The 21,570-nt window shown below is 34.1% G+C and overlaps 1 protein-coding gene across 3 annotated transcripts in view; it reads left to right on the top strand.

The window, feature by feature from the left end:
* Nucleotides 1–21,570, top strand: part of LOC148939683 (major facilitator superfamily domain-containing protein 6-B-like) — a 56,280-nt gene that overhangs the window by 13,246 nt on the left and 21,464 nt on the right. For all 3 annotated transcript variants that reach the window (XM_089106758.1, XM_089106757.1, XM_089106759.1), the window contains exons 3-6: nt 4,757–4,893; nt 10,426–10,547; nt 12,452–12,579; nt 16,613–16,727. In XM_089106758.1, the coding sequence (XP_088962884.1) occupies nt 4,757–4,893; nt 10,426–10,547; nt 12,452–12,579; nt 16,613–16,727 (502 nt within the window). The remainder of the gene's footprint in view (nt 1–4,756; nt 4,894–10,425; nt 10,548–12,451; nt 12,580–16,612; nt 16,728–21,570) is intronic.

Below are 21,570 nucleotides of genomic sequence, written 5' to 3'. Positions count from 1 at the left end.
AAAAATTAAAATAAACGCTGGCAACCAGTGGTAATGCAAAATTAGACCAAAATGATTGGTTTTTTCTGCTTCAAACACCTTTGCCAAAATAACTTTTGTCTACAACTGTTATAAATTCATGGATCTATGGGAAGGTTGTATTGGGTCAATGGTTACAGGAAATTAGAAGAGGTCTTTTAAAGGGAAGTTTTGATTTATATTACCGTAATTAGTTCCTTCGTACTGTGGTTGTGCCAAGTTTCTTTTCAGAGGTATTGCATTATATCAAAGCCATTTTCGGTTATTTTTGGCGTGAACCACCGATATTCGGCCAACTATGACCAAGTTGGATGAAAATTCTAAAATATCCAAGGATCTGAAGGTTATGTAAAACCTCCATATAAAACCTCGTGATTTCCAGGGATATTCTACCACATGTTGGTTCATTTCACACCTAAACATTTATATATGGGGATTAAAATTTTTGAATTATATTGCATGTTTATTTTTTCATTCACAGATTAGCGATATCTTTTTTTATATATATATATATTTGTAGATAGTGGGGCACCCAAAATGTATATTTCATGATGTATACGATTAGTATATATCAGATTTTATTTGATTATAGTCCCATAGATTTGATAGATTTTGATACCAATAGATACATCAAAAGAATCAGATTTTAATGCTGATTTCAAATATATTCACCAAGTTTAGTCCTACCCATCAAAAGTTACGCGCCTGAGAAAATTTGGCTGATTTTCGAAAAAGGGGGGAAGACCCCCTAAAAGTTATAGAACCTTAATGAAAATCACAGCATCAGATTCAGCATATCAGAGAACCTTACTGTAGGGATTTCAAGCTCCTATTTACAAAATTGTGGAATTTTGCATTTTTTGCCAGAAGAAAGATCGCGGATGCGTGTTTATTTGTTTTTTTTTGTTTTTTTTTCTAGGGGTGATCGTATCGACCCAGTTGTCCTAGAATATCGTGGGAGGGCTCATTGGAACTGAAATTAAAAGTTCTAGTGCCCTTTTTCAGTGACCAAAAAAAAAAATTGAGGGCACCTATGGAACTATAGTCCCATAGATTTTATTTGATTTGCCTACGAAAGAAACATAATTCTGTTAACGGAACAAGTTTTTTTTCATTTGGAAAGAATGACGTAAAGACCTAAAAGGAACTGAAATTATTCTATTTTATAAAGAGTGGTGATGAAAGACCCCCAAGTTCTCATAAAGATAGAGGGGTGATGAACGACCCCCTCCCCCTCTGTACGTATAGGGTAAATTGTTTATTTTAGGGTTTTATCTTGCCTTTATGGGAATGAAAAACTTGTTTTTTTATAATTGAATGTGATTCAAAACAACATACGATGCCTTTTAGTTGACGCTTTTAGTTTTATCACTTTAATTTTTAGATAAATTCACTTTTTACTGCAAGAAGCCGAATGCAATCCGTTGTTTGGACAAATCTGTTAATGGATAGTTCAATATTTGTAATTCTAAAGTTTACAAACAATATTTGCCGATACTTATATATCTTTATCTGTATTTTGTTTGACAAATATAGCTCAAAGTAAACAAAATAAAAAAAAGGCCAAGAAATTTGAAATCTGTCCATGGGGATGGCTTCAAATGGGATTGAATACTGTATGTTAATTGGTAGTTCAAATAGTTAACAGTTGAAGTTAAGGTCAATGTAAACAAAACAGAAAAACAGAGCAAAAATTTGAAATACATAAATTGCGGATTTATCATGCAAGGGAATAAATTATTGAGTTGCTGTTGTTGATGCTGCTGTTGTTGTTGATAGAGCTTTTAGGTTTTATAACCTGAAACTTTACCAGGAACAAGTTTTTTGTATACAAGCTATATATCACCATCATACTTCAAGGTCATTTGATTTTTTTTATATAGTATCTATTCTTTATTTAATCAAATATTATTTCAGTGGTATTCTATTTGTCTTTGTGCTATTTCTTGTAATTTTTCGTACCTTTGTTGATGGTTTGATAATAGATATATTAAGAATACGTACTTTAATCTAATGAAGCGTGACTAATCATTTGTTTCCTAATTAATTGAAAGTTTGTTATTATTCTTCTATATCTTCAAAAGCTTCATTTCTATTGATTCCTAAGACTTTTTTACTGGATCAATATCGAGGGGTGTCAATCAAGCTTCGGCGGTGTTAATTCTTCCTATTTTAATTAATCTGTTTTAATATAATAATATTAATATAATAATTTAATACAATAATTTAACTGTTTCAATGTAACAATATAATTGATTAAATAGATAAATAAGGACTAGTGAATTTAACAAATAAATAAGGAAATATCAAATAGTTCGTGGTAACGCACTGTAAGTAAGGAGCGACCCGGCTAAATAGTAACCGAAACTCTACAAAACGGAATTTTGACACCAATAGATACATCTAAAGAATCAGATTTTAATGCTGATTTCAAATGTATAAGTTTAGTCCTACCCATCAAAAGTTACGCGCCTGAGAAAATTTGGCTGATTTTCGAAAAAAAGGGGAAAGACCCCCTAAAAGCTATAGAACCTTAATTAAAATCACACCATCAGATTCAGCGTCTCAGAGAACCCTACTGTAGAGGTTTCAAGCTCCTATCTGCAAAAATGTGGAATTTTGTATTTTTTGCCAGAAGAAAGATCACGGATGCGTGTTTATTTGTTTTTTTTGTTTTTTTTTCCAGGGGCGATCGTATCGACCCATTTGTCCGGGAATATCGTGGGAAGGCTCATTGGAATGGAAATTAAAAGTTCTAGTGCCTTTTTTAAGTGACCAAATCAATGGAGGGCACCTAGGCCCCCTCCCGCGCTCATTTTTTTTTCAAAGCCACTAGATAAAAATTTTGAGATAGCCATTTTGTTCAGCATTGTCGAAAATAGAATAACTATGTCTTTTAGAATGACTTAATCCCTCAAAGTCCCCCGGGGGAGGGCTGAAAGTTATGAACTTTACCCAATGTTGACATATAGTATTGGTTATTGGGAAGTATACTAACGTTTTCAGGGGGATTTTTTCTGGTATTGGGGAGGGGGGATGGGTCTGGGTTTATGTGGGAGAATCTTTACACGGAGGAAGTTTTCATGTGGGAAGGGACATTGCTATGAAGGGGGCGCCGGATTTCCCAGCATTATTTAAAAAAAGATCAGAAATTAAATTTAAAAAAAGAAGTTTTTCAACTGAAAGTAAGGAGCTACATCAAAATTTAAAACGAATAAAAATATTACGTTTATGATTGGGTTCCCCCTAGTCAATACCTCGCTCTTTAAGCCAAAGATTTTTTAGTACTTTCATAAGAGCTATTTTTTCTAACTAATGGCCTTTATGATTAAGGGGTCATTTTAAAGAATTGGAACAAAATTTGAACTTTAGCGTAAAGAGCGAGGTATTGACTAGGGGGCGAACCCCTTAAGATACGTATTAAAAATATATGAATATAGAACTTCATTCGTAAGTTACGTATATTTATTACTAATAAAAACGTTTGTAAATAAGATTAAACAACGTTCGAGAAAGCCATTTAACAAAATAAAAGTAAAATTAATATGCAAATTTGGTGTTGATTATTCATGTACGGTGAGCCAAAATCAAAACCTGTATTTATTCGAAAACGTTCAAAAATTAAATAAAAAAAAACAAGTTTTTTTAACTGAAAGTAAGGAGCGACGTTAAAACTTAAAACGAACAGAAATTATTCCGTATATGAAAGGGGCTGCCCCCTCCTCAACGCCACGCTCTTTACGCTAAAGTTTGACTTTCCCACAACTCTATTTTTTTAAACAATAAAAAACTTTAGCGTAAAGAGCGAGGCGTTGAGGAGGGAACAGCCCCTTTCATATATGGAATAATTTCTGTTCGTTTTAAGTTTTAACGTCGCTCCTTACTTTCAGTTAAAAAAAACTTGTTTTTTTTTATTTAATATAAATAAGGACCTTAAATAAATAAGGTCCATATCAAATATAGTGACTTGTCGACGGGTGTCAATCAAGCTTCGGCTGTTTTAACTCTTCCTATCATAATTAATCTGTTTTGGTATAATAATATTAAGATAATTAATTGATACAATAATGTAACTGTTTCAATATAATAATATAATTGAATGAATAAATAAATAAGGACCAGTGAATTTATCTGTTAATTTATGGAAGTTACTCTTCGGAAGGATTTTGATGTTAATGTTTTAATCAGTTTTTGTGTAGCTACAAGCAATCGTTGGTTTTCCTCTCCTACTTACCTCTCCTGACTTACTTCTTGCCTCCCCTGCTAGGACCATACAAGCACTATTTCTAATCTTAGACTTGGCCTTGATCTCTGTGTGTTGACAACTAAAAGTTAACACCCATATTCTGTGAAATTACTGAGCTAAGAAATGACATATTTACTAATTATATTTATTATAGTTATTGTAACATACTACAATTGTTACATATTTCTAATTATGTTTACTCATAATTATAATTTATTGTATCTTTTTAATTTGAATATAAATTATCGTTCCAGAATCTGTTTCAATGGAAACACTTCTTTAAGAATAATTCTAGATTTTTGTAATTGTACCCCTAGAGGCTGTACCCCTAGAGGTTGGCCCCTGTTGATGTACTTCAATACTACGTTTTATAAACCTCATTCCCTCATAAGTTATATTTTTATTTTGTTTTAGACAGCAATCGGTCTAGTTGTAATGTGAATCATCATTGGTCCTTTATTTTATTTATTTTGTGTTTCCTCTCGATTACAGGCTGTTATCCCACCTGCTACGAATGCGGCTTTCTCTGAAGCTTTCTCATTGCTGGCCAACCCAAGCATTATTGTTTTCTTGCTAAGCATTATGCTTGTTGGAATGTGCACAGGCTTCCTCTGGCAATTTTTGTTCTGGTAAGATTTTTTTTTCAAATTGCTGACCTGCAATTAGGCGAGGATAAGAGAACAAAAAGAGATCACTCTCCTGAAGGAAAATTGTTAATAAAACAATTCTCACCTTATGTTATGCTCAAAAATTGTTGTCAACAGATTTTCTTTAAGCCTCCACTTTCATTTACTGTTTTTAATTTTCTCTTATAAATATTTTAGTTTCCTTTGTTTCTGAAATCGCATGACTTCGTATTTGAAATATTCTGATAACAATCCCATCTACATTTTCGTCATACGCGGTCAGCTCAGTGATAGGTTTATCCCCCCCGCCCCCCCCCCCCCCGTGGAAAATTTTCCTCACATGTACTATTGAGCAGCCACACATTAAACATGACAAATAAAAATAATGGAGAAAGAAAGAATTTTGGAATATTTTACCAATATTTCAAAATATAGGCAGAAGACGTTGTGTAGAATATTCTATAGTATTTATTATTCTATTTTGATTTTGTTTCAATTCTTATTTTCGTATTTCTGAGGCTTGAACTATCGTAGCTGGGTAAAATAAAGGTTAACATCGGGGCTCTTGGGGGTGATGTCAACTCCGAAGACAAACTTATTAGGAATTTAGAAGTTTTTTAACAAAACAGATATCTCAAAATTTTGATTCAATATCATAGGGGTTAGAGGAGAACCGGATAGCAGAAATCGAGAGGGAGGCTGATTGCCGTTCAGTAACTCCTTGACTTCAAAAAGGATTCTGGAACTCAAGAAAGCCACTGGAAGATTCCCTCCAGTAACTGCTGGACCTCAAAAGGGATTCTGACTTAAAAGAACTGCTTGAGGATTGTCCTTCAGTAGCTCTTTGACTTCAAAAGGACTCTAGAACTAAAAAGGACCACTGGAGATTCCTTCCAGTAGCTCTTGGACTTCAAAAAGAACTCTAGAACTTAAAAGGACTGCTATAGGATTGCCCTCCAGTAGCTGTATGGACTTGCAAAAGGACTGCTAGAGGATTGCCCTCCAGTAACTCCTTGACTTCAAAAAGGACTCTGGAACTTAAAAGGGCTACTGGAGGATTGCCCTCCAGTAGCTGCTGGACTTCAAAAAGGACTCTAGAACTTGAAATTTCCAACTCAGTGAGTCCCCTCTTAAGAATCTAAGATAGCCCTTTCCATTTGAAGGGGCTGGGAAAAAAGTTTTTTTGTAACTTCTTTTAGCTGCATTTTGAAGGGAAGTTTTTCCCCTCCGGTATTGAGATCCTCTTAACCCAAGCTTTTGTATAAGTTTTAGGCCAGTCGAAAAAATCGGACCCTTTTTTATTAGCCCCCTTTGTTAGAGGAGGGACTTATTTCAAATGGATTAATTGTTTGAATAATTTTTGTACATTAGTCCACCTGGTCCAAGGATTTTACGGCTGTGGGTTTCAAATTGATCAGGGAAAAAGTTTTTGTGGCACATTTCCTGGCCCCTAAGCCATCCCCTTTCCCGTAGCAAAATGTCGATTCTCTTTTTAGCCAAAAAATGATCCTTAAAAGTATCACGCCACTGGACTCTTAAGATCAAACATACCCCCCCCCCTTTTTTCTACTGTAAGATCTAGCTGTATAGGATTGACAGTTTGCGTAATTTGCGGCCCTAATCCCAGGGGCTCGGGGGGTTATATCATCCTTTGATGCATGTTTATTAATATTTTCAATTGTTTTGAACAAAATCGGTACCTGGAAAGGCTGATCAGATGTCCTCATGGGATACAGAAGGATCGGATATCAAAAAGGGGTCTAGGACGGGGGCTGGCTGTTCTCCAATCACTTTTGACTTTCAAAAAAAGCCACTAGAACTATCAATTTCAAATTGATCGAGCATCCTCAAAAGTTTTTATGACCACGAGGTGAGGGGAGGCAGCCCCCCCCCCCCATTTACGGAATAAATTCTGCTCTTTTTTGTGTTTAATGTTGCTCTTTACTTCCATGTGATAGTACTTGTTACTTTCAATTTAATAGCAGAAAAGGCAATCATGTTTGGTTTTGGTCGTCATATCAACTAGGAGCTTATAGGATTGTTCGCTAGGCTAAAATACCATATTTTGCACAGGGTACTCTCTGGAACGACATGCGAAGCTGAACAAATCAAAAGACCCTATGCATGTCCACCATTTCCCATAAATTACTTGGGAGATTGAGTTGAAACTTCCAAGGAGTTTTTAATGTTGATTGGACCTCAACTTTTGAATTGAGCGAAGGAGCAGAGTTAAACCGAAAGACCATGTGTATCCAGTCATCGAAATCATAAGGGCCAAATAACTTATTTGTAAAACTTGACTAGCCAAATAACGAAAAGAACAAATTGAAAGAAATAAGATATAAAAAATAATTCTTATTGGATAAATTAAAAAAAAAACAAGTTTTTTCGAGTAAAAGTAAGGGCCGGCATTAACCCTTAAAATGGACAGAAATTGATCCGTATTTGAGGGAGACCATCCCCGTTTGAACAGCTGAGCCGCTACGCTAAAGATATTAACTAGATTTCAAAAGTTTGTTATTCCAATTCAACGGCCCTTGTGTTTCAGCAGACGTCTTTATTTTGGACAAAATTTTAATATTTAGCTAAGACTTTCATTGAAAAGTGATTTGTTCATTAAGTCCTGAATAATTACTTTACTTTTCTGGTTGGACGGAAAGGGGTATTATTGTTCATATGGACGAGAATTCTGCAGGACTTGATCTTCTACGCAGCTGAACCAGGCACAACCTCTTCATAGGTACTCCCTGCTTAAATACATTGTATATATATGTTTAAACACATTGAAACATTGTATATGAATAGAAAAGAGAAATGTCACCAATTAAAATTGCTGAAAACAAAGCTCCTGGTAGAATTTGCCAACTCTTCCCTCCCCCAAGAAACTTTTTTGTGTGCTGAGGATGCACCATCTTGGCTTTTCTATACCTTTGCCGTTAAACCTGTGAATGTAATATTATATTCCACTATAGAAAGAGTTTATCGTAATAGTGGGGGTTCTTTACCCTCCTCCCCTCATTACCCACAAATATTCCTGCAAATACACGGAATAGATATCAGTTTCAACTCCCCCTCCCCCCTTCCCTAGAATTCATTCTATATTTATCCGATAGCTCAATGAGAATTAGGATGTTTTGGCATAAATGCACTCTCTGGGGTATCTACCCTCCCCACCTGTCTACAAAATGATCCACGACTTCTCTGCTTCTCTCCTTCATAACAGCTGATGCACAAACACATCATTATATTTAATTTTGTGAAAAATAAAACAAAATAGTTTTTTTAAATGAAGCTTTAAAATAAATTTTAGTTGCATTTTTTTCTGTAATAAGAAGGGAGGTTGCCATTCTTATTCAGGCTTAGTGCAATGAAGCGAGATGGGAGATTAATTCCTACCCTTCCCCCATACCTCTTTCTTTGTTCCGCCATCCCTCCTTTATAATATCTGTACTCTTTTTGACGTTATCTTTATTTGTCTTAGTTTCTTTTTGGCTGCCCAATTTTACATTTGGGGAAAATTTTTCAGGAGGAGAATTTTCTTGGGGGGGGGGAGGGGATACCGGACATCGGTGTGCCAATTTTATTTTATTTACATGTGGCGCGTAATTTTTTAAGAATAGGATTGAAAGTGGTTTAAAGGTCATCTTTCGGTGTTGCCTAAAGGGAAAAAATACATGGTGTTATTATCGCGAATATTTAAAATATGAAGGCGCGAAATTTCAGAAACAGAGGAAATAAATATATTTACTCTAAAAAAGTTGAGAAAAATAGTGAATGAAAGTGAAAGTCCATAGAAAACCTGCGGACTACAATTTTTGTCCATATTATGAAGTAAGAGTTGTTTTATTAACAAGTTTCCTTCTGGACAGTGGAACCGCTAAAATTTTACTTTGATGTTTTTCTGACGGAATAATCCTATTATTTGCTACTGCTACTGCAATTCTCCCAGGTCTTGTATTTAATAGTCCCCTGGCGATTTTGTAAAACTTTATTACCCTCAATAGGGTAATAACGTCAATTTATTACGCCTCATTTCATACAGGCGAAACATCCGCGTCGTTTTTATCTTTTCTTTCTACTGGCTATAGTAGCAGAAAAGTGCTAGCAACGTAGTAGTAGTAGCGTAGTAGCAACCGGCCAAGGGAGTAGTAGCAAAATATATTAATTTTTAAGTTAATTTTTTAGCAACAAATGTTGTTGCCGTGTGAAACAGAAAAATCCATTTGTCATGCTGATTCTGAATATGCAAAATATAGTCAACTCTCGACAACTTGAAATCCTCGATATCTGGAATTCTTTTCAATCCCTATGGAAAAACCTGTCAAAGTCGAAGAAAAAACCATGCATAACTCGTATTTTCGACGTAATACAGTGTGTTACCACGAACTATTGGATTAGCTAATCAGACTTGGAATTCACTCTCAGGAAAGACATTGGTGGCGGGCAGGACGTACGCAGGGGGCCTCCGGGCCCGGCTCCCCCCCCCCCGAAATCTCACGATTTGTTCATTTTCCCATAATTTTCTGATTTTTCTCTCAGAATAATGGGTTTGAAGGATTTGCCCTCCCCCCGCAACAAATTGGGCCCCCCCCCCGAAACAAATTCCTGCGTACGTGCCTGGTGGCGGGCATAGACCATAGTTTTATGACAAACTTGTATAGGTATTTCTGAGACCCAAGGCAATATTGGCCGTATTCCTGTTTGTTTCTTCATCGTTCAGATTTCTCTCTTTGTTGTTTATTGTCATGGCTGGCCAGTTCGGCGTTAGACCTTCCATTATATTAATTTAAAAAAAAAAACATTAAACCAAAAATGAGCAAAAATAAAATCAAACAATCTACCAAGTACGAAACTACCACAAATCAGCATCGATAAATAAATGAAAGCCAAAACGAACAGAAATTACAATAAATAACCGAGTCAAACTCAAAACGAGCAGAAATTAACACGAGTAGGACTCAAAACCTCTACGCAATCCCAAGGTCAGAACATAATTTGCACTTAACTGAAAAAATGTAGATGTTTTTACTTTTATAATTTTAATAAATCAAATAATATTAAAATTTTGATTACTAAATATCTGTATATGTATATTAAACTGATAATGCACATTCATTTGTTCATTGTCCTTCATATTGATATATAAAGGTTTCTGGGTGCAAAGCCGAAACATTTAGGCTTTATTTTATTAAACTTGCATTCTGAATTCCTGCGTATTTTGGTTAAAGTTTATTTTGGTTATTTTGCCAAAGGTTTTTAAAAGTGAGTCTCTTAGATTGTCTTTCTTTCTTTTCCTTTAAATGTAGAGTGTTTGGTCATTTTATATTGTTTTCTTGTAGGTTTTGGTTATTATTTTGTAGAGAATAGGTTTCTGGGCGTCAAGCCGAAATATTCGTGCTTTATTTTGTGCACTATCTTATTTCAAAGTTTTATCCATTCTTTTGTTTTTTAATATTTTCCAATTTCATTTACAAATGAAAAATTTAGTCAAAGAAGTTAGTAAACCCATTTGTTAAGTAACTCCTGACATTATAGGTATATTGAAGATTTAATGAAAGTCCAAGGGTGTGGTTCAATCTCATCCATTAAATTACTCCAAGGACTTGTTGGAGGTTTTCAGTGTCTTCTGGGAGAGCTGCCATTCTTTTTTCTTTCTGGTAAGTATACACATTTTTTTATTAATATTGTTGTGTCATTTGTTTTATTTACTTTTTCTGTATTCAATTTTTTATTCAAACCTATTGGAAATCATACCTATTTTCATATTTTTTAATTTTTTCTCTCTCTGTTTAATTTTTTATTGCACCATTTAATTTATTTTTTTCTGTATTTCAATTTTGGTACTTCTTTCTATCTGGTAAGCAGGCTCATTTTTACGTTGTTATTTTTCATTTTTTCTGTATTTTATTTATTTATTTTTTATGTCTGTCATGTTTCCTACTTTTTTAATCTGGTAAGCATGTCCAGTTTTATATTTTCTTTTCTATTATTCGTTCTTAATGTAGCCTATCATTTATTGCATTTGTATTTTCTGTTTTCATTTTTTTTGATTTTTTTTCTGGTAAGCATTCCAGAATAATTTACTAGGCTTTAAAATTTTGAAAAAAAAAATCGGTTTTATGTTAATTTTGCTGTCTTAAAAATTTTCAGAACTAACCGTCAGGCTCTTTTATGCGTGTAATCATTGTTTTTATAGAACGCAGAGATATTTGTCTCTCCAGAAATAATGTACAGTGTGATTGGCTTACGTCAGAGAAATGGGCCAATGGAATTAATGTTCACTTTTAAGATAGAATTACAGGACAGTTTAGTCCTTTTCACTTGAATCTTTTTCGTGTTTAAAGCGGACGTCAGTATCTGCAGGGTCAAGGTTAAAGATATCGCTTGGGTAAGCCTCAGTGTTCGCCGTGAGTAGTAGTAGTAGTGGTGCCAAAAATCATGCTTGAATAAAAATTATTGTGATCAGTATTTTTAACTGGTTGGCATGGAGTGCCAGAATGGTTCATCGGATAGGTGAAACAAATATATTTAAAATCGGTAAAAATATTTTTAAAAAGGTGACTACAAATACGAAGACTTTTAAATGCAAAATAATTGTAAAAGTTTAAATATTTCGGCCTAACATTCTATTATTTCGGTTCTTTGCCAAAGTGGATTCTGTTTAAATGTGGATTTTCCTTTCGTTTTTTCTTTTTGTATTTTGTGTAGCGTCTTTTTTCTTTATAAATTTTGTTTGGGCTTGTGTTTTTTTTTTCGTTCATAAAGACTTCTGGACATAAAGACGAAATATCCGGATTTTTATAATTACTTTTGTATTAAAAAGTTTAATTTTTTCTTTCGTGTTAAAAAATTTACCGTTTTTTAATGTTTTTTTTTATGGAAAGGCAGGGGGGTCTAAAAAGCTATTAAGTTCATCGAACTCAACACAATAACCGCTATCTATAATTTAGTTTCTTTGTGCTACACTCTTTATTATTCAGTTGTCATTTCTAAAGAGTCTGCTGAAAATGGGAAAGATGTCAGTTTTCACATCTTGGGAAGTGGGCTTGACCTGTAGGCCAGAGAGAAGGGGTGTCGATGGTTATCGGGTAATTCGTACGATTAAATATTCTTTTATTTATTTCTTTTTCTGATATAGTTACAGGCATTTTGCATCACAGTAATGGGACTGCACAAAGTAAAAATAGGCTGATAAAGGCCTATATTTTTCGGCCTTCTAAAAGTTTCTGTCTTTTTGAAGGGCCCAGGGGCCTTCATTTTTAAACCTGAATTGTCGCACATTTGTTTAAAATGAATTCAATTTCCTCCTCCCCCCCCACCCAAAAAGCGTATTTCCGAACCTGACTAGTGAAAGTGATTATGTGTCCTGCTTTTGTGTCGTTTTTAAGGGGCCCATGGATTTTACAATAAAGCACAAGCACAAGAGCACAATTCAGCACAAGAGCTAAAAATCTTAGCCTGCAGCTGAGTTCTTGGGTAGTATTATATAATGCACAGTGCATTTAACTTCACATAATTGTACTGATGTTCGATTTTTGTACTTTTATATAATTTATTTTAGGTTGGATTGTCAAAAAATTGGGACATGTTCATTGCATGACACTTGTGCTACTGGCGATGGGACTGCGTCTTGTTCTTTATTCTGTGATTAGCAACCCTTGGTATTTCTTACCCGTTGAACTTCTCCAGGTATAGTTTTGATAATCACGGATTTCTGCTTTTTTAGACTCGCCGTTTCGTTTTATTAAGACTACTATGCTTGCGAACGAACGAAAGAACTTATTCTGTATTTGATTTATTGGACCATACGAGCGTATGTAGTTATCCTATAACCATCTGAGGGTCTTTCCATGAACACATGAAACAATCGGCATATTTGGGTTTAACACTCTTAGGTTTAAGATTCTTCCTTTTTTCTTATTAATGAAAAGCTCCTCATGATCCTCTATTTCCTGTATCTTTTTGTGTCTTTTTCCCTCTTATTTTCTGCTTTATTTACAGTTTTGTTTCATTAATGCTATGATTGTGAAGAAACAAAGACCCTATTCTCCATTTCATTTATCAAATCATATTATTGTATGTAGTTATCCTAAAACGAGACAATTCGTTGTAACTCATAACGATTCATCAAGGCCGTACCCAGGATCTTTTTCGGAGGGGTTTTTACTCAACTTTTTTTTGAAGGGGGGGGGGTACACTAAAAAACTAAAAAAACGCATACAAAATTTGTTTATGTCCATGTTTGTTACGTTTTTACGAGTCGGACAAACATTTCGGGGGGGGGTCAAACTCCCTAACCCCACTGGATACGGTCTTGCGATTTATTTAATCAATTCAAAACTTTCGAAACTTTCCAACGTAGTTTCCGGCAATATTTATGCGCCAAACCCATCGTTGTTCTAATTTATGCATGTCTCTTGCATAAAATTCTTTTAAAGGTTCAACATAGACATAAACGTTTCAGATGACATCAACTCTTCAAATATTTTGTGGTTGTATTCTTAGTTCTGCTATTATCTTCCCTTTGTATTTAAGTTTCCCTGACAAAATCAAGTATTCAAATATTTATTGCTCCTATTTTTATATTTATAATAAATTCAATGTCTTGGAAATAATTGATGTTTATTTGCCATGATTGCGAATTTTTTTCGCAATGTTTGTTTTTGAATGTCCGAAAAGATTTGAATGTCGAAAAAAAAATCGCAATCATGGCAAATAAACATCAATTATTTCCAAGACATTGAATTTATTATAAATATAAAAATAGGAGCAATAAATATTTGAATACTTGATTTTGTCAGGGAAACTTAAACATGGACATAAACAAATTTTTTATGCGTTTTTTTAGTTTTTTAGTGTCCCCCCCCCCTTCAAAAAAAAGTTGAGTAAAAACCCCTCCGAAAAAGATCCTGGGTACGGCCTTGATGAATCGTTATGAGTTACAACGAATTGTCTCGTCACTTATTGAATGACCCTCATGTAAATCACTTTCATCCTGACTGCGTTGGCAAGACTTTAAGGAATAAATATCAGTCAATGTACATTAAACAGACAATGCACATTCATTTGTATTTTTTCAGCCAAGTGCAAATTATATTCTGGTCGCTTCATTGGACGCAACATAACTTTATACTCTTTCGATAAAGGCCCTTTTTTGGAGTGTACAACTGGGCTATGTAGGAAAAAAGTCGTGTTGAGACCACGTGTCTCAACACGTGGTTTGCTAACAGTAAAATTCCATTGCTTTTCATAATTTTCTTCTGTAGTTTCCTTAATTTTGTTATTATATTTTCATCATATTAAAAAAAAAAAACAGTTGTTAAAGTTGTTAAAACCAAGCACTTGCATTCCCTCTTTTACCATAATGAGATAATTTAAAATGTAGAACTTGGTGGAAGAATGAATCAAAAGCTTTATAAGCATGCCAAAATATAGTGACAGGAATCAGACCATGCTCAACTGCCAAATCATTCGAAAAATATGAAAAGTTTCACAAGCATGTTCAAAGGATTGCTTTGCGCAAGGAGTTTTCTGTGGGTGAGTAAGTCTTCCATGAAGGGAAGCTTGATTTCCGGAATTATTTGAAAAACAATCAAAATGAAATAAAAAAATAAGTTTTTCAACTCAAAAGTAAGGAGCAACATCAAAGTTTTCGACGAAGAGAAACTATTTCTTGTATTAGGGGGTTGCCCCCCTCCAATACCTCACTCTTTACGCTGAAGTTTGACCTTTTGTCCCTATTCCTTAAGAACGACTCTTGAAATATAAGAGTCGTTTAATTAGAATAAGAAGCTCTTTGTGTTAAATTTTGAATCTTTGTCTCAACTCTACTGATGAAATTAAGTATGGAAATCACTAAGGGTAGCGATCTTACAGTCACCTGAATACGTTATAAAATAACATCATGAATTTATATTTTTTATTAAATGATAGTCTTTGTTTTAAGATCCTTATTTGGACGGCGCGGCCATTGAACTGAGAGGTGAAATGGCGTGACCATAGTCAAAAGGACTCCAGGAAAAGACCTGTGCGTTTATAAAACCTCAACTAATCTTCAAATGAAAAAAATGGGGAGTCCAACAGGGCTGTATCCAGGATTTTGTCGGGTGGAGGGGGCTTGCAAAAGGAGTTTTTTGGGTGAGGGGGGTTACAAAAAAACTTTAAAAAACGAATAAAAAAGTTCTCATATTAATTTTTTTACATTTTTGCCAGTCGGACTAAACAAAATTAGGGAGGGGGGGGGATAAAACCCCCTAGCTCCTTGGATACGGTCTTGAGTCTATGCATTAAACAGCAAGCATAAAAACAATAGAAAGTTGACGTGTTCACAATATTACGATTGAATAACTTTTCACTCTTCTAATCGCTTTAAACTTCATTGAAAAGAGCCAATACATTCTCTGTAGTCTGTGCTGTTATAGCACGTGAAATAGTCATCTAGTAGAAAAAAAGCCTTTGTGGTTCTGTGTATGAGCCAGCTAGAGCATAGAAAAACAGAGATTTTGGTTGAAAAAATGTTTTTACTAAAAAAAAAATCGTTCTTTTGCTAATTTAAAAGTTTACAGAAAAGAACCTTAAGGAATTGGTGTCCCATAAAGCTAGGAAAGGGAGGTTTTAGACTATTTGCAGCTGAACATCATTGTAGTTTCAAAAAAACAGTTGACTTTTTTGGAACGGGGGTCAGTTGCGTGACTTTGTAAGCTCAGTCAGAGTCGACCCAGATCTAAATGGGTACCTGGATAATTCTGGGGAAGGTAAACAGATAGGATCAGTACCTCTGGTAGGGACTGTAAAGTCCGATGCCATGTTCACTATTATTATTGTTATTTTTATTTGTAATATTATTTTTCAAATTAATGCTTTGAACTCCAAGTCTGTGACTCACTGTTTGTGGGACCGTCGACAGCGTATTCCCCATCGTTAACCTTAGCTATTACTGAAAGGGCTTTGTGCTAGTAAGCTAAATACACTGGAAGAACTTTAACTTTACAAACACCTAACCACAGCTCCTAACCACATACTTAACGACCACCTAGAGTTCAAATCCCACGCTCTATTCGACACACTAATTCACGCAACCCCAACTCGACTAAAAATACCCGCTTTCCCCCATCCTATACAACCCGCTCAAATGTCGATCACTCCTATTCCATCCCGTATTGATCCCTTCAATCCAAATGTCAAGAAAGAAGGAGACGCCAGTAGCAGTCAAGAATGTCGATGGAGGACACGCCTCCGAAACCACGATCCCTTAAACAATATGTCACAAACCATGAGTGCACAGTATTAATTTACTTTCTTCTCAGAGCATCATGGATGTAATCCACTCATTTATTGTTTCATTATTTGTGTAAATAATTGTTCCACTCTGATGTAAGTATCATGTTCACAAAAAAAACTGTACGGTTAAATATCGTCAGTATATCCCCATAATTTTCTAAAATATTCCGTTTTAAGGCATGGAAGGGGGTGGTTATTGATTAAACTTAGAAAGGGGGTGTCACTTATGCTAGTTACACACATGCTAGTTACGCCACAGTAATAGCGTAAAATAGCGCCAGACTTGATCGTCAGGATATAGTTAGACATGGTACTCAAAACTCTGTGCTCATATGTGTTTTTGTTCAATTAGCCATTTATCTTGTTGCTGATATCCAAATCATTTTCAAATAGTACGCTAAAAAATGTGCCTTATATATATATAAAAGAAAAGTTATTTAAGGGTCTTACTCTTGGGTTGTTTTGGTCTACAATGGCGTCTTATGCTTATGTCGTAGCCCCTCCAGGAGTTGCTGCCACTATGCAAGGAGTCGTTGGAGCTGTTTTCGAAGGTGTTGGTAAGTCAGTTTTTTCTTATCTTATTTTATTTGTTTCTTAAATAAACATTAGCGATTTAGATTATACCCTCCCGTTTGAATCGTCCGGATCCTCTCTCCGAAAGAATTCAAGGATATACGACAGGAATGGGGGTATATGGGCCTAAATTACTTATGTTTGGGATAAAAGGTCTACTTCCCTCCTTTGAAAAATTACTGGACACCCAGAAAAATAAAGTAATGTTCTTTTAAATTTAAGTACTCTTACCTTTGTGAAAACTCTTTTGTTTGATGATAGTGCCAACACAGGCAGTTTTTCATGTTCGAACAAATTATCCGGGTTAAAGCATAGTCGAAAAAAGGATAAAGCTCAGTGTTTTAGAGTATTAGGGTAATGATGGTGATGTTATCTGAGCCAGAGTATTTGGTTCAACTGGGCTCTACAAAATACGAAAAAAATTTTACTTGATACCCTGTAATTTACTTGATTTATTACTTGTGTCACATTGACTCCCAAAATTATTTGATACCCTAGTCGGAAAAAAGATGATAAAGCTCAGTGCTTTTGATTATTGGATAGTGATGGTGATGATAGTGATAGTGATTGGATAGTGATAGTGATAGTGATAGTGATAGTGATAGGATAGTGATTGGATAGTGATAGATGATAAAGCTCAGTGCTTTTGATTATTGGATAGTGATGGTGATGATAGTGATAGTGATTGGATAGTGATAGTGATAGTGATAGTGATTGGATAGTGATAGATGATAAAGCTCAGTGCTTTTGATTATTGGATAGTGATGGTAATGTTTTCTGGACCCGAGTATTTGGTGACATTAGGGCTCCGCAAAATAAGCAAGATTTATTGTTGGAGTAATTCGTTTGGTAATAAATGATCTTACGACAGGAGAAGTCGAGAACTTCTGTTTCCTCGTTGTCAAAGTTAGAACTTTAAGGAAAGACTTCACTTACCAATCTTCACTTATAATTCTTGAACATCCTCAAAAAACTTAAAAGGAGGAAATAATTGGGTAAATTTCATTATTACATTGAAGTCGAGGTTATTGATTTGCGTGCAATATTTATTATTATTTATTTTTCGCCCACACTGTACTGTAGTACACTTAGAAAAAACACAACAGAATTTCTAGTATAGATTGTAATAGAAAACACTTCGAGAATAACACATAAAAAAAGGAGAAGAAAGAGGAAAAACAAACATAAAAGAAGGGTGATAGAGAAAAGAAAACAAATCACAACTGAACGAATCTAATTAAGCGGAAATTTGGGTAAATACGGGCGCAAGCTCTTTTTGAGAGCTTTCTGTGCAGTAATCCAAGTTTAACTGTAATATCAGGAACAAGAAATTATCTAGTAAGAAAACCTACAAAATCTAAAATAATTATTTCGATAAATTTATTTAATTAAAAATCATTATCTTGTAATAATTATTTAACTTTTAATAATTGTTTAATAATTATTTTGAGAATAAATAATATTTATTTATCAAATATTTAAAAAACTTTAATTGTGATTAACCCTGATTCTTTTTATTTTTAAGAAGTAGAAAAAGGCGCTTTGAGAAATTCAGTTTGGTTCTCTCAGCTGTTTTATAACATCCAGTATTTGTAAGGTGATAAAAATAATAAATTGGTAAATGATTTAATATTTAACAAATTTGAATAATGGTAAATAGCGAATAATTAACATAAAATTCATTTCAATTAAATGAAAAGTTATATTTGTTGTTTTAATGTTTAACGAACATTTCATATCAGGTGATGACTGTGAGGGAAACAAAATTTAATAATAATTAATCTGCCGGGTCTGACTGTAATAAGATTGCCCGTTAACACCAGCTACCTGCGAAAATATTGGGTTTATTTATTATAAAAAATATTCTTTTAAACCGGATCGAAAGCAGCTATGACCTGGTCCGTGAAAAAACACTCCTTTCATTCCTCCCCCCCTGCCCTGAGGGGTATCCTCACGTCGAAAAAAAAGAAAAAACGCTTCATTAACATTCTTTGTTTGTTATTTCTCGAGTAAACAGTGTAATTCATCCTCTCTTCTGAAGTAGAAATAAAAATTACAATTATAAAATTCTTACTTCATTTAGAAAATGTATACTTATTACATTTACAGAGTTGCTTACAATTTAGCTGTATTCCATCTCCCCCACCCCCTAATGCCTGGATACCCTTTTTTGATTGCTGAAAACTTTGCTCATTTTGTGGATGAAAAACAAGTCCAAAAAAAGAAGTGTTGATAAGAAACAAGTCCAAAAAAAGAAGTGTTGATAAGAAACAAGTCCAGAAAAAAAATGTATCACAATCAACTAATGTTTGTGCGTAGCTTGGGGTCACTTTCGGGTATTGAAGGGGAAAGGCAGTGGAAAGTTCTGGGACCAGTCAAACTAGAAGCAACTCCGAAAATTCAACGGATAGAAATTTTTTGAATGTAATGGGTTAAGAATTTTGTTATTGCTTTTAAGTAAAATGTTATTGTTTCCAAGTAAATTTTTAAAGTAATAAGGTATTAAGTAAGAATTTTGTTATTTGTTATTGTTATTGTTTTGTAACTGTTTGGTTCAGAAGAGGGTATAAGCAGCACTGTTACCGAAAGAGGTACAAAAAAGAAAGTATAAGAATCTGAAAGCTCTTTAATTTTGAATCGTTGACCACAAGTATTGTTTTGCGCTTTTTTGGTCATATTGGCTGAACAAGAACATATTTTTTTATCAAAAATGTCAGCACAAATATGTCATTAAATGTCTATCAAACAGTTCGTTGTAACGAACTGTAAGTAAAGAGCGACTTGGCTTTTTAATAACAACAGATACATCAAAAGAATCGAATTTTTAGGCTGGTTCCAAATATATAAAGTCCATCAAGTTTAATGTCTCCTATCAAAGTTAAGGCTAAGGAATGAACTCCCACCAAGAAAATGATTCTCTTTCATTCTCTTATCAGTCCGTATCTATCTTTTGGCTGTTTGCTGTGGACTAGTTTCTGGGTCAAGTTTTAAAAGAGTTCAAATTTTACAAAGTAAAGTTGTTCGTGTCTTAGGAGATTATGTGAGATTTGAAAATAGTACTTTGAGTTGCTTCACTAAAATGAAAAATTCTAAATGTTTATAAGTTAAGAGATTATCAACTAGCTATTTTTGTTTATCAATGTTTGAATCGTTATTCACCGGAGTGCTTTTGGGAAATTTTTAAGTCTCACTCGTTTTATAATTGTTATTAAATAAAAAAAAACAAGTTTTTTTAACTGAAAGTAAGGAACGACGTTAAAACTTAAAACGAACAGAAATTATCCGTATATGAAAGGGGCTGTCCCCTCCTCAACGCCTCGCTCTTTACGCTAAAGTTTTTTATTGTTAAAAAAAAATAAGAGTTATGAGAAAGTCAAACTTTAGCGTAAAGAGCGAGGTGCTGAGGAGGGGACAGCCCCTTTCATATACGGAATAATTCCTGTTCGTTTTAAGTTTTAACGTCGTTCCTTACTTTCAGTTAAAAAAACTTGTTTTTTTTTATTTAATTTTTAAACGTTTTTGAATTGATGCAGGTTTTGATTTTCGGTCACCGTACATGAATAATTAGAAAAAAATTGCATATTAATTTTACTTTTATTTGGTTAAATGGCTTTCTCGAAACTTGTTTAATTTTATTTACGAACGTTTTTATTAGTAATAAATATACGTAACTTACGAACTAACTTGCGTTACGAACTTCTATATTCATATATTTTTAATACGTATATTAGGGGCTCGCCTACTAGTCAATACCTCGCTCTTTAAGCTAAAGTTCGAATTTTGTTCCAATTCTTTAAAAATGACCCCTTAATCACAAAGGCCGGTATTTAGAATAAATAGCTCTTATGAAAGTACTAAAAAGTCTTTGGCTTAAAGAGCGAGGTACTGACTAGGGGTTGAACCCAATCATACACGTAACATTTTCTGTTCGTTTTAAGTTTTGGTGTTACTCCTTATTTTCAGTTGGAAAACTTGTTTTTTTTTTATATTTAATTTATGATCATTTTTTAAATAATGCTGGGAAATCCGGCACCCCCTTCATAGCAATGTCCCTTCCCCCATGAAAACTTCCTTCGTGGAAAGATTTTTATTTCATTTTTGAACGTTTTTGAATTAATGCAGGTTTTGATTTTGGCTCACCGTACATGAATAATAAAAAAAAAATTGCATATTAATTTTACTTTTAATTGGTTAAATGGCTTTCTCGAAACTTGTTTAATTTTATTTACGAACGTTTTTATTAGTAATAAATATACGTAACTTACGAACTAACTTGCGTTACGAACTTCTATATTCATATATTTTTAATACGTATATTAGGGGCTCGCCTACTATTCAATACCTCGCTCTTTAAGCTAAAGTTCGAATTTTGTTCCAATTCTTTAAAAATGACCCCTTAATCACAAAGGCCGGTATTTAGAATAAATAGCTCTTATGAAAGTACTAAAAAGTCTTTGGCTTAAAGAGCGAGGTACTGACTAGGGGTTGAATCCAATCATACACGTAACATTTTCTGTTCGTTTTAAGTTTTGGTGTTACTCCTTATTTTCAGTTGGAAAACTTGTTTTTTTTTTATATTTAATTTCTGATCGTTTTTTAAATAATGCTGGGAAATCCGGCACCCCCTTCATAGCAATGTCCCTTCCCCCATGAAAACTTCCTTCGTGGAAAGATCCTCCCACATAACTGATATTTTGATCAGGTGACTTTGGGAAAAAAATGAGCGTGGAAGGGGGCCTAGTTGCCCTCCATTTTTTTGGTGACTTAAAAACCGCACTAGAACTTTTAATTTACGATCCAATGAGTCCTCCCACGATATTCTAGGAC

This window comes from Artemia sp. Qi Xiang Cuo, chromosome 21 (genome assembly GCF_049724085.1).
Source record: "Artemia sp. Qi Xiang Cuo chromosome 21, ASM4972408v1, whole genome shotgun sequence".
Lineage (NCBI taxonomy): Eukaryota > Metazoa > Arthropoda > Branchiopoda > Anostraca > Artemiidae > Artemia > Artemia sp. Qi Xiang Cuo.
This window is presented reverse-complemented; position numbering and strand designations above follow the sequence as displayed.